General features: G+C 48.1%; 1 protein-coding gene across 1 annotated transcript in view; it reads right to left on the bottom strand.

Moving 5' to 3' along the window:
* Nucleotides 1–230: 230 nt before the first annotated feature.
* Nucleotides 231–14,786, bottom strand: part of ARID1A (AT-rich interaction domain 1A) — an 81,596-nt gene continuing 67,040 nt past the window's right edge. The window contains exons 13-20 of the mRNA XM_030538694.1: nt 8,302–8,434; nt 7,766–7,938; nt 7,412–7,562; nt 7,157–7,288; nt 6,914–7,010; nt 4,482–5,355; nt 4,053–4,183; nt 231–3,157 (exon numbers count right to left, since the gene is read on the bottom strand). Of these exons, the coding sequence (XP_030394554.1) occupies nt 1,451–3,157; nt 4,053–4,183; nt 4,482–5,355; nt 6,914–7,010; nt 7,157–7,288; nt 7,412–7,562; nt 7,766–7,938; nt 8,302–8,434 (3,398 nt within the window). The 3' untranslated portion in view covers nt 231–1,450. The remainder of the gene's footprint in view (nt 3,158–4,052; nt 4,184–4,481; nt 5,356–6,913; nt 7,011–7,156; nt 7,289–7,411; nt 7,563–7,765; nt 7,939–8,301; nt 8,435–14,786) is intronic.

Here is a 14,786-nt window from a genome sequence, read left to right as displayed (position 1 = left end):
GTTTCTCTGCCTCTAAATTGTACTTTTTTAACCTTACAATGAATGGATCCGCAAGTTTCCACTACAAAATTCAGATTTTCCCTGGAAGCAGGATTTCTATTTATGAAGCCAAACTACCATCATTATGACTAGTCTATGCCAACAGACAAGAACATGGCATTAGGGTCAGTGGATACACAGACAGTATCCATCTTTCTAATAAAAAATAAAAACCCTTACAAACATCTTACCAAGATTTAATGTACATTTATTCTTAACACGTGGAACATATAGTATAAAGATTTCATACTGAATAAATGATATTCATTAAGCCAAAAAAGGAAAAAAGGGAGGAATTTACATCAAGTTTTTAGCTACATCGTCTGAAATACAAATATGCAGAATTCATCACTGAAAAATCTCAATTGTGTTTCTTCATCAGGAACTTCAACTGAACCTAGAACTTTTTCACACCTCGATTAGAAAGAAAACAAAAACAGGAAAAATAAACTATAAGTTGATTGGCTGCTGAGACAGCAATGACTTTATACACAAAGACCTGTACAGCATCCTCCAGAGAGAGATGTCTGGCAAGAGATTAAATAATTGCGTCTCGCTTTTGCAGGTCATCAACTCGTTAACTCGTCATACTATAAAGGGGGGGGGAGGAGGGGGACAAAACTGCAAGGAATCTGAGGGTATGTGCAATGTACAACATCATATATATATACACACGTGGCAGCGTTCAGGCTGCAGCTAAAGGTTAAAACCAGTTCTAAGAGGTGATCTCAGGGTTATTCATACAATCAAGGAGGAAGAGAGAAAGAGGTCAGGGTGTTGTAGGTTCACACATGATACTTTGGGGGAAAAGCCTTTTTTTTCTCCTCAACATTAACTAAAAACATTTTTAAAAACTACAGCTTGCTGCTGATCCAGCGTTTTTTTCAATGTGAGACATTATTACAGTATGTTTACAGTTTAAGGTGTACAGTACATGAAGTTCTACACTCTACTGCACAGGCCTCCATTGGACAAGGTCTGTTCACAACTGGTAACTTCTTGGTTCCTGCAAGATTGTGAATGTACAACGATAAACCACACAGAGTTCAGCAGTCACTTTTGTCCTTCCGAGTTTACCATTAAAAACAGTTATGAAAGTGGCGCCTGTCGATGCGATAACACGGCAAGTCGTTTTCCCCAAATTCACTGTAAACGACAGTAACTTTGGTTAAAATAAAAAAAGTCTTCTACGTAGGCAGAACTTTTGTCTCCTGGAACTGGGGGTTCAGGACAGAGTTGAGGGTGGGGTAAGGGGAAAAGGGAAAGGGGACATTTTTCCCCAGGGAGAAGCAGGGCAGCGCAGGGCAGACAGTGGATTCTGAGGTGGTTTTGCATAAATAAAGGGCAACAGTCAGTTTCTAAGTTCTCCACTCACGCACACGCACACGGGGGTATAGGCATCCCACGGCTGTCATGACTGGCCAATTAAAAACAGTACATCACAAATAACTTGTGAAACCAACGAGTTCATCAAAGGCGACACGGAGATGTCCAACAGCCGCGACTCGTATAACGTGAACTCAGAGTGGTTCTCGTCCACTTTGGCCAGGGCAAGCAGTGCCCGAGCTGCCCGACGCATCATGTCCACACTTGTTGACTCAAAGGGAGGGTTTTGCATGTGCATCAAGCTGGCCTGACTCTGCTGGAACTGAGTGGTTGCCAGGCTGTCCTCCAAGAAGCCCAACAAGTTGCCAATGCTGCCCTTCTGCACTGCAATTGCTCTAGCTGCCAGGCTGTCGCCCTGTGCCAAGTTGGCCAGTAGTACCACAGCCATCTCTCGACACACTGGGTTCTTTCTGTCACTAAGGAAACGCACCATGGTGCTGTAGACCTTTTCCAAGCGACTAAAGGGGGGAGTTGCAAGAATCAAATCCACGTTGTTGTCCTGGATGCTGAGTTTGCTGAGAGTTTCCAAAACCAGTCTCTGAGGGGAGAGGACAGCATTAGGCCCCAGGGTTGGAAAAGGATCCTGGGCCTCTGCTGATGGACATACTGCCCAGTGAAGGAGTCCATCCAAGACAGGCAAACAGATGCTTTCCGGGTACGGGGAGAGGTCCAACTGACCAGAAATGTTGGCCAGTGTAACCAGAGTGTTTTCACGCAGCATCTCCAAGCAGTCCCACCACCACTCCACCTTGTTGCAGCTCACCCCTTGGTCCTGCTCCTCTTCCTTCTCGTAGGTCAGTGGTGCCTGTTTGCGTTCCGGATGCTTATGGTGCAGGAGAATCAGTTTCCCTAGAATCAGCAGCAGACCGGGGTGCTTAGACATTTCAAAGTCATTGCCCGGCACAAACGATAAACTCCTGATGATGTTAGATACACAGACGCAGCGTTTAGCTAGAGAGTCCTGCCAGTCTAGGAGGGTGCACAGGGGTGTCTCATCTTTACTGTGAGGTTCGTCCTCCAGAATTTTGATATTTCTGTGGCTCTGAGCTGGACTACAGCCAAATGGAAATTTGCTGCTTTCCTTTGTTGCTTCCGAGTTTTTGACCTCCTCTGCCAGCGAGCCTGGCCGTGCTGAAAGCATGTCATCCATAGTAGCGGTTATCCTTTTCTCCGGGGGACCATCAGATGGCAGATTCTCCCCCTCTCTAGTTCCTGGATTGCTCTCAGCTATGGAACGTTTTCTCAAGGCAGAGTTGCAGGAAGCTCGTTTGTGAGTTAACGGTAGCTCCATTTTGCTCTCAAAGTGGGTTTGAATGTGTTCAGTGGTGTCTCCACCACCAATCCGCCAGTGCAGCAATCCACTTTCAAACTCCTGTACTCGCCCCAGCTTGTCTGAGTAATCTACCACAAATGGGTCATTCTTCTGCACTATCTTGACTGGAAGTTTGTCAAATTTACTGACTAGTTTTTCCTCATTGCTCTCTAGGGGTGCTTTGTCTTTACTTGCAAATGCAGCCTCCTCTTCCTCCTCCTCTTCCTCATAGTTAGGGCTTTGTGGCTCCTCCTCTTCATCCTCCTCTTCAGGAGGGGGACTTGAAGACTTGCAGAATCTTTCAGGATCTAATAGTGTTTTTTGCCCCGGATCTCCCACCTCATATTCCTTTAGGATCCCAAAGATTTCAATCAGGCAACGCCGGAAATATTCCACCAGCAGTTCCAGCAACCCTGGCAGCTGCAATAGAAAGAATAAGCAGAGGGGGGGAAGAAAAAATAATCAGCGCTAGCTTGACCAATATAAGTGATTGGGGAGGTTGGTCAGAAGATAGTTAAGGGCTGAAGCATTATTTGCAATTAGTTTATTATGCTGGCTACACATTACAGTATTTGCTACTCCAAATAGACTTCCCATCTTCTGGGAAAGGGGGTGATGGAGGGGGAGGAAAAAAAGTCAGTATCTTTACTATCCATCACTGACTAAACATATGACACGCCCCTATGCCCCCTTCCTGGTCACCACCCCCTTCCTTCAAGCACAGAGTGGCAAAACACAGCAGCAAATGAAACAGTATTTACAATATTGTAGTTCATACTTTTTGCTATGGCTGGGGTGAGGAGGAAGGAAGTATAATGCCATATGCACAAGATACCCAGCCAGAATCAGTTCAGGAAGAAGGTTAGCTTCCTTGAACTAGCACCCAAACTTCAGGAAAAATAGGCCTGACAGACAGCTAGCGAAAACAAAATGGCATTGTAGATCAGAGAAGACAGTCAGCCTTCAGCATTTTGTGGTGCCCTTACTGTGAAGGTACGTTTGAACACCTCATCCCTGTTATTCCCTTCTTGTACCGCAGAGAACACATCCACCTTCCAGGCAAAACCTTGCATTTGCACACAATGCAAGTGGATAACTGTGCATACCGACAAAGCAGTGGGGCTTGCAATTACCCAGACTCGCTGCATGTATGTATTCAGGGTTGGCCTACACAACAGTTATGTTACATTTCTGCAAATGGGATGGCGGGAAGTTTGGCCCTAGATGGAGAAAACCTGTATTCTATCTTGTTCACAGCATTCTGAACATAGGTTAGTGCTTCAAAAGACCTGTATCTCACAGCATCTGCACCCACCTGGCTGAGGTTGAAGGTCATTATGCTGTTGTCATCATAGAGCAGGATGTTTATGGTATCTAAGGCCCATGTACTTTCAGCCAGCAGCCCAGACTTCAGAGACATCATCACTCTCCATGCTTCAGGAGTTCCTGTAACATAAACATAAGATACCTCTAGTTCCTGGTGCTGAGAAACAAAAAAAAAAGGACTGACACTCAGTATGGCTTTCTGATTCCATGGACAGCCCAGCCATTCCACAGGGCTCTACAGACCACAGTGCAGACAAACCAAATATCTGGGTGGGGGTGAGGGTGATTCAGACAAAGCCACTCGAGACCCATTTCCTTTGGTGGCTCCCCTTCCCAACAACCTGTCCCCAAAAGCAGTGATGGTCCTCTGACAGACATCATCCCCAACAGCTGCAGCAGAGTGGGAGCTTCGTCTTACCGATATCTTTTGTTGTCAGCCGTCTCCTTTGCTTCAACACAGGTTGCGTAGCTTCCACTGATCCGGGTGGGAAGGTGATGTCCCGTCGTATCATAGGAGGCTGTACGGCTGCTGAGGCTATATGCGAGGCAGGGACGGGAGGTCCTGCTTTCTGCATTTTCATCCCCGAGTGCAGGAACGGAGATTTGCTGGGTGAGGTGCGGTTCTCCAGAGGTCTGGGCAGAGGTGCTGGGCTGGATACCTGAGGAATGTGATTCTGCATGCTAGGAGGGGTCTGATAATTAGGCTGTGGGGGCCTTGTCATTGGGGGTACCGGGGCAGAAGGACCATAAGGAGGCTGACGGTTCCCGTGGGTGGGCCATGGCCCCTCATGATTTACCCTCTGATCTGAATGTAGAATTTCATCTGTTCGATTCACTCCATGATAAGCAGGCCCCTGGGCTGCAGAGCCTGAACTCTGCCGATTTGGATAGCTGTACCCTATTTCATTGCGCCCTTGCCACAAGGTGCCCTGCTGCAGGCCCTCTGGAGTAGATTGTATGGGACCACCCATCATCTGGGGTGGCATATTCTGCTGGGCAGTCGAGCCTGGGGGAGCTGAGACCCTGTCTCGGCCAAATTGGAATGGGAACTGGTTCTGCGGCCCTCCTGCAGGTCGTCGGTCAGTGGCAGGATATGTACTCCCATACTGGTTCTCCACAGCAGGACATGTATAAGGCTGTGCCGTTTGCTGCTGGCTTGGTTGTTGGGTCTGTGCTGTAGGCAACTGCTGCTGCGCCTGCCCCTGCCCAGTGCTGTACGATACGTTGTACATCTCCCCTTCGTGTCGCTTGGCAGGCGGGCCATAATTGCCATCCATCGGTCGCTTGTAATTCTACAAGGAAGATGTACAAAGCAGTTGGTAATGGAGAATATTTATAAAATGCTAAAGGCAACGTGAATTCTGTGGCAGAGCTACACAGACCAAGTGGGACTGCATCCCCAAATCATACGAATGCTATTATCTAACCTGCACTGGGCTGAGTTTTTCCTAAATGGTCAATAAGACCAGCCTTCCCACGTGAGGCCTGAAGAGACAGCAACCTCCAAATTTTACAAGCCAAGACTGATTCCTTCAGGCATTTTGAGTTCCCCTAGCTGCTTCCATAAGGATGCTTTCAGGGCAGGCTAACCGTCAGTGGAAAAGACTTGCCTATGAAAAGAGCTCAGTCTCAACCTTTAGTACATAGTCACCACACACAGCACAATGTGTGTGTGGATTCTTATCTGGCCAGTCTCAGCAGCTTCAGCAGACCCTGTTCCAGTTCTTCCATACACTGGACAGCAGAATAGAAGTTTCCACTGAAATCTCAGATAGGATGTGAATCAAAAGCTGTAGTTTGTACTTCTATGATGAAAGGAACGATTAGATCTTAAAGCATCTTACAGAAGTGAGCATGACCCCTTTTTTACATAGGGAAGGTCAGTTGGGCCATGACCGAACCAGGATTAAAATCCACATCTCAACTCCCAGTCCTGTGCCCTAACTACTGTGCTGTCTATCTAGGCTTCAGTGTGCAGCTCTAAAGCTCCAGGAAGACACTTGAGAACCAAAGTAACTGAAACCCTTGGCCCAGCACCTTGTGGCTTTGGTTGCAAAGCCAAACTGCAAAGCAGTTGGAATTATTCTTAGCACAACTCTGCAAGTGCCCTCTACTATATGTGCACAAGCCAGACAGGATCTATCCCAAAACTGCAAGAAAAATAAGGGATTGGTGGAGGCATTGCCATGAATAGCAAGTTAAATTTCCTCTCAGTTTTTATGGATGTTACGCTAAACTCTTCTCCGAACAAAGTGCATTGTATATCTATAAACACACTCATAGGATGGATATAACCCCCAAATCTTCAACAATGGGCTCTGGAAATGAAAAACATCCAAGAAAATTCTGGGTTGTGTGGAAGGATCCGAGTCAGAGGCAGTTACCTAGACCTATTAAGGGATGATCGTGAGGCCATACATGAAATACTAGACAAATCAGCTGTTAGACACACTCTGGGGATCAGACAAGTAGATTACAGGGAGAACAGACTCCCAAGTGAAACTTTCTGGGCTCCCAGAATTGGAACAAGTAACTGTATTAGCTGTGTATCGAAGAGCCCCTACTTTACAGAACACGGCTAATAGGACAATGTTGTGAACACTGCACAAAACCACACTGTGTATTACAGCGAAGTCACATTAAAACCTGTTTAACTACTTGGAAACTGGCAGTAACATGGAAAGGTTCTGCATGATGTTTAGACAGGTACATGTTATATAACTCTCCAATTTTAACAGAAATCAGTACAGCAGACAGCTACCCCAGAAAACAAATTTGCTTTTGACAACTTTCCACAGGTAAGTCACCCCACGCTTCTCTTGAGCGAAGCTGAGAGGTTTGGGAGCTCACCTGCTGTTGTTGTTGATAGATGGTGGTTTGCTGACTGGGAAAGGGACTGCCAGAGGATGTGCCTTGAGTGGAGAACTGATTGCCATAGGAATCATGTCTGCAGAGAGAGATTGAACAGGTGCATCACCCTCTGCCCAGGTGCACACTTAGCGACGAGGGTTTCTGAACTCCCTGTTTGTTGTGGGAGGCAACCAGTTCTATTAACTGGCAAATGCTGCTTGCTTGGCACCAGCCTGCACCTACCGTTGCTGCTGCTGTTGCTGCTGTGGATAGCGGCTGGGAGAGTACATCCCTGAGTCAGGGGTGGAAGGCATAATGTTGGCCTGGGGAGTTCCGGTTCCTAAGCTGCCCTCTGGTCCCATTCCTGGCTCCGTCCTACACAAACAGACACTTGTCAAGGCTGTTCCTTTGTTCCTCTAGAGGAAAGAGGCTACCAGGGCAGTCACCGCTGTGAATAAGGGATACGCTATTAAACTTAAGAGTCCAGAAAGCGCTCACCTCACTCTGTCGTAAGGACCTCCATAGGGATAATGTTGCCGTTGTCCCAGGGCCATGTTACCCATCCCTGAACCTGCAGCACGATTATATGGGTCACCCATACCAGTGTTGGGGCCCTGCCCTGAGGACATGAAGGGGTCACTTCCTGGAGCTGGGAGAGGAAAAGAAAGGATCAGCACAGCAAGTTCACCTTGGAATCAGAAAACACATTCTCCCCTTTTGCAGGAGATGGATGAAGATGAGGCCACATGGCTCTGGCCCAGGGACTGCATATATCCCTAAGGCACCTTTCAGGGTTAGACAGTTCAATGGGTTAAGTGCTTCTGTATAAAAGAGTATTAAGAACTCAATCACCTTTCCTCATACTGCTGTAAGGATCCTTATTTGGCTCGTAGGACATGCGACCCATCATGTCAGAGGTATTCATGCTGGGCTGGTACCCGGGATTTGGAGTCATGGAGTTCCGCTTCTGGAACGTGGGGTCACTGCCATCTGCAAAGGCATCCTGAAGACCTACTGAGTTACTCCTGATATAATACAAGAACACACTGTTTAGAGTAAAGTCCTGTGCCACTCTTCGTCCCTCCACCCCCAGATACCCCCACTTCCCCTACAAGATGGGTGATCATATCCCCCTTCCTGACAGACCCACCAAAAGAGGGAAAAAATCCTTGTTTCCCTTCAAAAAGGGAAACCTCTAGGAGAGAAGAAATAATTACACAGATGATGGGACATAGTTGCCAATTCCACAGCTTCACTACCAGCGTGACTTGTGCAACTGACCAAAACGCTCATCTCGGCCCCAACTCACAACTGCTAGTGAACATTAGCAATCCTGCCAGCAACACAGGTTCTCTGCTCGCAGCAGACAGAATGTGGCAGTGCAATACCTGATGCCTGGCAAAGGGGGTATCTGACTGTGTGGTGTAGACGCTGGCGTTGGTGGTTTCAAATCTCCTCCCTCTGCCATAGAGCTGCTGGTGGATTGAGGTGTCTGAGGACCCTGCATGGAGCCTGAACCCGCTGCAAGTAGAGAAAGCCAGCATGAGTAGATCTGCACCAGACAGAAGAGGCTACCCAGAAACACTCCAGAATCTCAGCAACTCAAAAAAATCAAGAGAGACCCCATGAAGGAGTGGTATGGCCATCCTCAAAACACAGACAGGTGAGACCTCTCTCTAATCCCCCAATAAGCCCCCCTCTAAAACAGAACCTGTTTGAAAGAGAAAGGAAAGCAAGTACAAGGACATAGCATCGGCTGTCCAGACTTCCCAACAAATCCACACACAACACGCTGAGCTGTGAGAACGCTTAAGGCCCTTATAATTCTCTGTCAGAAAAAGTGTCTCTTATCTTTTCGATCATCCCACCCTCACTCTTTTAAATCACCTCCCCACCATAATGGACAAACTCCCCAGATTTTCTGGTGTCAGAGGAAGATGCTTAGCAGCATACCAGGCTGCACAGAATTAAAACGTTTCTTCAGCAAGCGTGACAACCCCAACCCCACTATCGCAGTTAACAGCCCTGCACCTTCATGTTCCCACCATACTCCAGGCAAAGGTAGGGAGTTTGATGTCTCATTAGGCTCACAGGCTTTATGAGATGGAAACTCCACCGCCTTCAGTAGAAGTCACTCTGATTTTGTACTGCAAGGCTCCCTTATCTGACATGCCCTTTCTGGTGGGGATTCATTCAGGATAACTCTAGAAGCACTCCTAAGCCACCTTGGGACAGACTTAGGAACAGGGACCAGAGAAACAACAGCACTTTCAACGAATGACAAAGCTCTTGTTTAGCCAAGAAGTGGAGGATCAATTGAGACCAAGCGGCTACGGAAAACCCTCACTTGATAATCCTAGGCCACCACGTGTAACCAAGCACACAGTGAGCTTAGGGAGTTCCACTATTCCAGTGGAACTACCTGCAGCTGGCAAGAGCTGAACTCTTAATTAATGTTTCCATTAGTTACCATTCCCAGCACCCGATATCCCTCAGCTTCAGCCTTGCTGCTTGATGAGTCATTTCAGCTATTCATTAAAATCCTCTAAGGTCACATACAGGTCATGTTTGTTTATGCCCCACCTTCCTGGCACCCTATCCCTTCCCCCCCCCCGCCCTTCCTCCCTCCCAATCTGGGGACGTTTCCACAGAAGGAATGGCAGTCAAGCTCAGCAGGGAGCTTCATTCATAACCCCTCCCCCACACCCTTCTTCACTATTCATTAGCATTTCAGCTCCACTCCCGCCCCCCTGGGAATTCAGTGCTGGGCTCCACTGCATTAGAACACACAGACATCAACAGGAAGAGGCTGTTTGTTCCCACCCCCTGCTGTCCCTCCCATTCACTAATTTACAAACAATTGGAGACAAGCCAATTCCATCCCCTGGGAATTCAACCTAACAGCCCGCTGAAGGCACTTCCCAGGGGACACCCAGCCATCCACACTCAGGAACCCAGGGCGGCTTGGGGGAAGAGGAGGAAGCCCGGAAGGCAATACCCAGCCTCCTGGGCAGACAAGTCAGGCAGTCTTTTTTTTTTTTTTTTTTGGGGGGGGGGGGAAGAAGGGGGCCCATAAACTGCACACTGCATGTTTCACAGAGAGGATTGCCTGAGCAGGGCTTACGTTTCATTAGACTCTCCAGTAGCCCTACCCCACCACACATGCCAAAGAAGTCACTTCTCTGTGGATCCCTACGTATTCCACAGCTTAATGGCAGAATTGTGTATTAGAATCTAAGCCTCCAGTAAGATGAAAATAAGTGGAAAGCGATCTTCACAGCTAGAAGGGTCAGCAATCAAACACGTAGTCTGCAAACAACCTGAAGCAACAGCTCTGAGTGATATGAACCACCTCCATTCATCTTCATGGGGTGTTAACTTGGTATGCCAGTGATGGCAGCTTAAATGCATTCAGTGGTGGATATGCGGGGCACAACTTTGGAAACCAGAACTCAAAATTTTCCACTCCCCCACCAAAAGAGAGAGTCACCTCTTCCTCGTTTGCAAGAAAGGAACAGAAGCATCCCCACAGTGCTAGAAGCCACTACCTACCTTCTGGGTTCTAACTGTCAAACTGCTGTCAGCTGCCAAACCTAACTCAGGCCTCCTGGGTACCAAATGCCCCACTGCCCTCTCCTCAGCTGCCAAAAAACGTTCTTTGAGAGAGCTGCTTATGTGCACTCGCATTTGTGGGATGCTCCCCCAGTCTGGGTTTCAGGAACCTGGTGGGACAGCATGAGCACTCACCTGAGGCACCTGAGGTTTGGAGCCAAGGTTGTTAAAGGCAACTATGTGGGTGGATGAATAGTGTGAATAAGCGGAGACAACTCTGAAAGGACCACGCAGTTACTGACTCTGCTTCAAGGTTGCTTCTGCAGAGCTTCCCACTTCTGGGAGTTGAGCATGCAGGAGACCAGCACGGAAGGTGCGCTGAGGTGGTTTAATTGAACTTGATTGCAGAACAGTCCTCCAAAAGTAAGCATCAGATCTACAGGCCAAGTCTATAGAGCAGTGCTGCATAAACGTACAAAGAATCTGGGGCAGCAGACCTGCAGATTTCCATCACTAAAGCAAGCCATCAATGCCACCATATCCCTAGAAGTCCAAGTCTTGAGAATCATGGTACTATCACGCTAGCTAAAGAAAAAGAGAAAGCTATGCACCATCTAATCCATTGACAGGCACCAAGTGGAAATGCCACCCTTTCCACATTAATCTCCAAATGCCACAAGTAACTTCCTAGAGAAGTGGTTTTCAAAAAAAAATTTTCTGGTGACCCAGCTGAAGAAAATTGTTGATGCCCGCGACCCAATGGAGCTGGGGGTGAGCGGTTTGGGGTGTGAGAGGGGCTCAGGGCTGGGGCAGAGGGCTGGGGTGAAGGAGTGAGGCTGCGGGGTGGGGCTGGGAATGAGAGGTTCAGGGCTGGGACAGGGGGTCAGGGCTCTGGGGTGGGGCCGGGGATGAGGGGCTTGGAGTGAAAGCGGTTGGGGTGTGGGAAGGGATCAGGGCTCTAGGCTAGGGGTGCAGGCCCTGGGGTGGAGTTCTGGGTTTGGGGTGCAGGAAGGGGTTTGGGTTGGGGGGGGCTCTGGGCTGGGGCAGGGATTGGGGCACATACTTACCTCCAGCGGCTCCCGGTCAGCAGCGCAGCCAGGATGCAGAGCCAGGCTTCCCGCCTGTCCTGGCACCACGGACCGCACTGCGCCCCAGAAGCGGCCACCAGCAGGTCTGGCTCCTAGGTGGAGGCATGCAAGCAGCTCCACGTGACTCTTGCCTGCAGGCACCGCGCCTTCCCCTCAGTTCCCATTGGTGCTCAGGGTGGGGGTAGCGTGTGGAGCCCCATGGCCCCCCCACCTAGAAGCAGGACTCGCTGCTGGCCGGTGTCGGAAAAGGTAGGAGAGCACTGTCAACGGGACTTTTAACGTCCCAGTCGGCAGTGCTGACCAGAGCAAGATGACTCAGCTCCTTACCCAGTAGCGGGTCGCAACCCACTGTTTGAAAAACACCATCCTAGATGCCTTAGTCCTAACCAAATAAACTCAGAACCCTCCTAACACCTTGGTTATGTAGCCTCATTTCCCTGCTGGAAAGAATGAGGCTTTGTGAAGAAAGCTGGAAGAGATCAGCAGTCTGGTTTAAGTTTAACTCAGATGCTGCTTTAGGCAAAATTTTTGCCTAATGACAAAATAGTTTGCCTAATGACAAAATAGTGGAATACAGTGAAGTTAATCCCACACTTGGACAGGTTTCCTGAATGGTGGAAAGACATTATCCAGTCCTCTGAGGAATCTTGTGGCTGAATGCTTCACAGTTGCCTATGGGAGAGTGGTATTCTGAGATGGCAAACGAGCATTTTGTTCAAGGACACAGCAAGGCTGATGCTTCAGATACAATAAGAAGTCAATAAAAGATTATATGAACGCAGAGCATGGTGATGAACTGACGGCCACTGGTGGGAGAGGGAAAACCTTTATCCACTTCTGGAAGCAGTATTTCAATATGGAACACTTCCTGGTCTGCAAACAGACGCTTTGCAGCCTTGCAGAATTTGCTAGACAAGAAGAAATCCACGTCCTATGACCCAAGCAGCAAGGTGAAGAGACTGATTTGGGATGCAGGACAAGATTGTTTTCCTTGTTACAAGGCCTGGTGGCATAGGTAGCTGGTATGGACAAGACCTATATAGCACTACTGCCTGTTCCATACAACTGGACTGGTCAAGCTAAATCAGGCCCTGAATCAATTCTCTCTCACCACCAGTGGCAGTAAAGGGATTGGTGGAAACGCACATAGTGGATCCCTGCTCCAATTCAAATCGGAAGAATATTTGTCACTGGATTCTCTCTTCATCCCTGCTCTGGAACAACTACAAAAATGAGGATGCTGCACTGCTGCCTCTACCTGAGGACATATGTTTTTCTACCCAAAAAGTAAATCTTTCTGGTTTTGTCAGAAGGGGAGGAACCACCAAACTTGGAGCTCTTAAGGCTTCCCACTGGCCGCAGAGATGACCAAAAGAGTCAGTCAGGTGTGGGAAAGATGCTGAAATCCCTGCTGTAGAACCAGCTACAAGCGACCTCCCTTTGTGGTGATGAAGGGTGCAGATCCTGGGGTCAGCCAGCTACCTGTAGCAGGTGTCAAACCATAATCAAGAGTACGTTCTTCTCCTCGGTCTCAGGTACAGTATACATCAAAATAGGCAGCATTTTCTTCCTGGACTTGGACAGTCTTCAACTAATGATAAGTATTCAAACCAGCAACTCTCGAAATTATCTGTAGTCATCAGGGGTAATGGGGGCAGACATGGTAGCATTCAGGCAAAGCAGAAGTATTGACATCAAATGTGACTTCATCCCTACCCGGCAGGCATGTTACACTGTGGATAGGAGCCAAAGGTGGAGAGAGTCAATTGCCTCTTTAAATTGTTGAGTCTAAGAAAGTCATGGTGACTGCCCTTGGCCCTTTTGGGAAAGGTCAACAAAGTGGGCTTCTCAACTGGCTACCAATAAACTGAGGGAGGCAGCTGCATCAGCCACAAGTTAAAGCACAGTGAGGATGGGAGAAAGCAGCAGCATCTGCAGAGAAATATGGCAGGGAGCCTGAGAGGCGTTTGAGAGAAAGGTCCGTAGTGGCGCCTGAAGGGGAATACACACAACCCCAGATGCTTCCTTTTGCCAGGACTGACAAGATTTACGAAACTGGAGTACTCTCAAAGCAGGACTCCCTTTCACTGTTCTGGAGCTGGACAAAGATGCCCATGCCAGAACCAAAGGCTTTCTTTCCCACATTAAAGGTGCTTCAAAGCAGACAAAGGTCTACTTTACCTTTGCATGGAAATGGGGCCCTAACCAGAAAATGCATCTGAGGATCTGCTTGTAAGGCTCAATCATTAGGAGGGCCTGGAACCAGCTGAGTACACTCGGTCTTTTGTAACAGAGGCTTAAAGATTTGGCATGTTCAAAACAGCCATCCAGGGAATGGCCTTCTCCAATACAAACATGATAGAAAGTATCACATTCTGGGAAGACAAAGGGGCACAAAATGCACTGCTTAAAGCCAGACTTTTCACCTGTTCTGTACAGTCTGGATCAGACAGGATGCCCAGAAAACAAGGAACAAACTGGAGACTCTCCAGGAAACAAAACTACACAACAGAGACTAATTATCTATTCTAAAGCTCCCCTAAATGGTCTATAACCAAAACCATCCCAACAAGTACCAATTTAAGTTTGTGTTTAAAAACAAAAAAAGTCTTTGAGAACAGAGACCCTATACCTGCAGCTAGCCATAGGAAAAGTAACTGACTGATGCGGTATCTGACAACACAGCCCCACAACACAAGCTTCAAGTATTCAGTGCCATGGAGGGGTGCCTTTGTGGTCACACAGTGCTACTTTCCCAAAAGGTTCCCACATCGCAGCAGCACGTGGTGCTGCTCGAATATGCCAGTCATCTCAAAGAGCCTCCTCCAGGTCACTCCCCCCATCCCCTATAATGTAGTTATGCATCGTCAGTATAAAAGCCTGCAGAATATGGAATATTTGGAGATAGCGTAAAAGTCAATATCAAAGTTATCTCAAACTCCAGTTCCTATAAGGTAAGTTACATGGTCCCTGCAGATACTCACTGCAGGCATGCATGTGCTCGGGGTGACAAGGACAAGAAATTCTTCAGCAGTGACCATTGGTCCATGCCAGCACCCTGCACCTTCTTGGGCTGCAAACCCACGGTATAAAAGGGCAGCACAGACCGACCACCTCTCCAGTTCCCACCTGCCACAAGTCATGTGAGGATGAGGCGGGAGAAGGATAGGTCATGAATACCCACAGAGACCACACATCTTTAGGAACTCTAATTACTGTAAGCTAAGTAACAG

This window comes from Gopherus evgoodei, chromosome 20 (assembly GCF_007399415.2).
Source record: "Gopherus evgoodei ecotype Sinaloan lineage chromosome 20, rGopEvg1_v1.p, whole genome shotgun sequence".
Taxonomy (NCBI): domain Eukaryota; kingdom Metazoa; phylum Chordata; order Testudines; family Testudinidae; genus Gopherus; species Gopherus evgoodei.
Note: the sequence above shows the minus strand (reverse complement) of the source record. Positions and strands in the feature narration are given on the sequence as shown.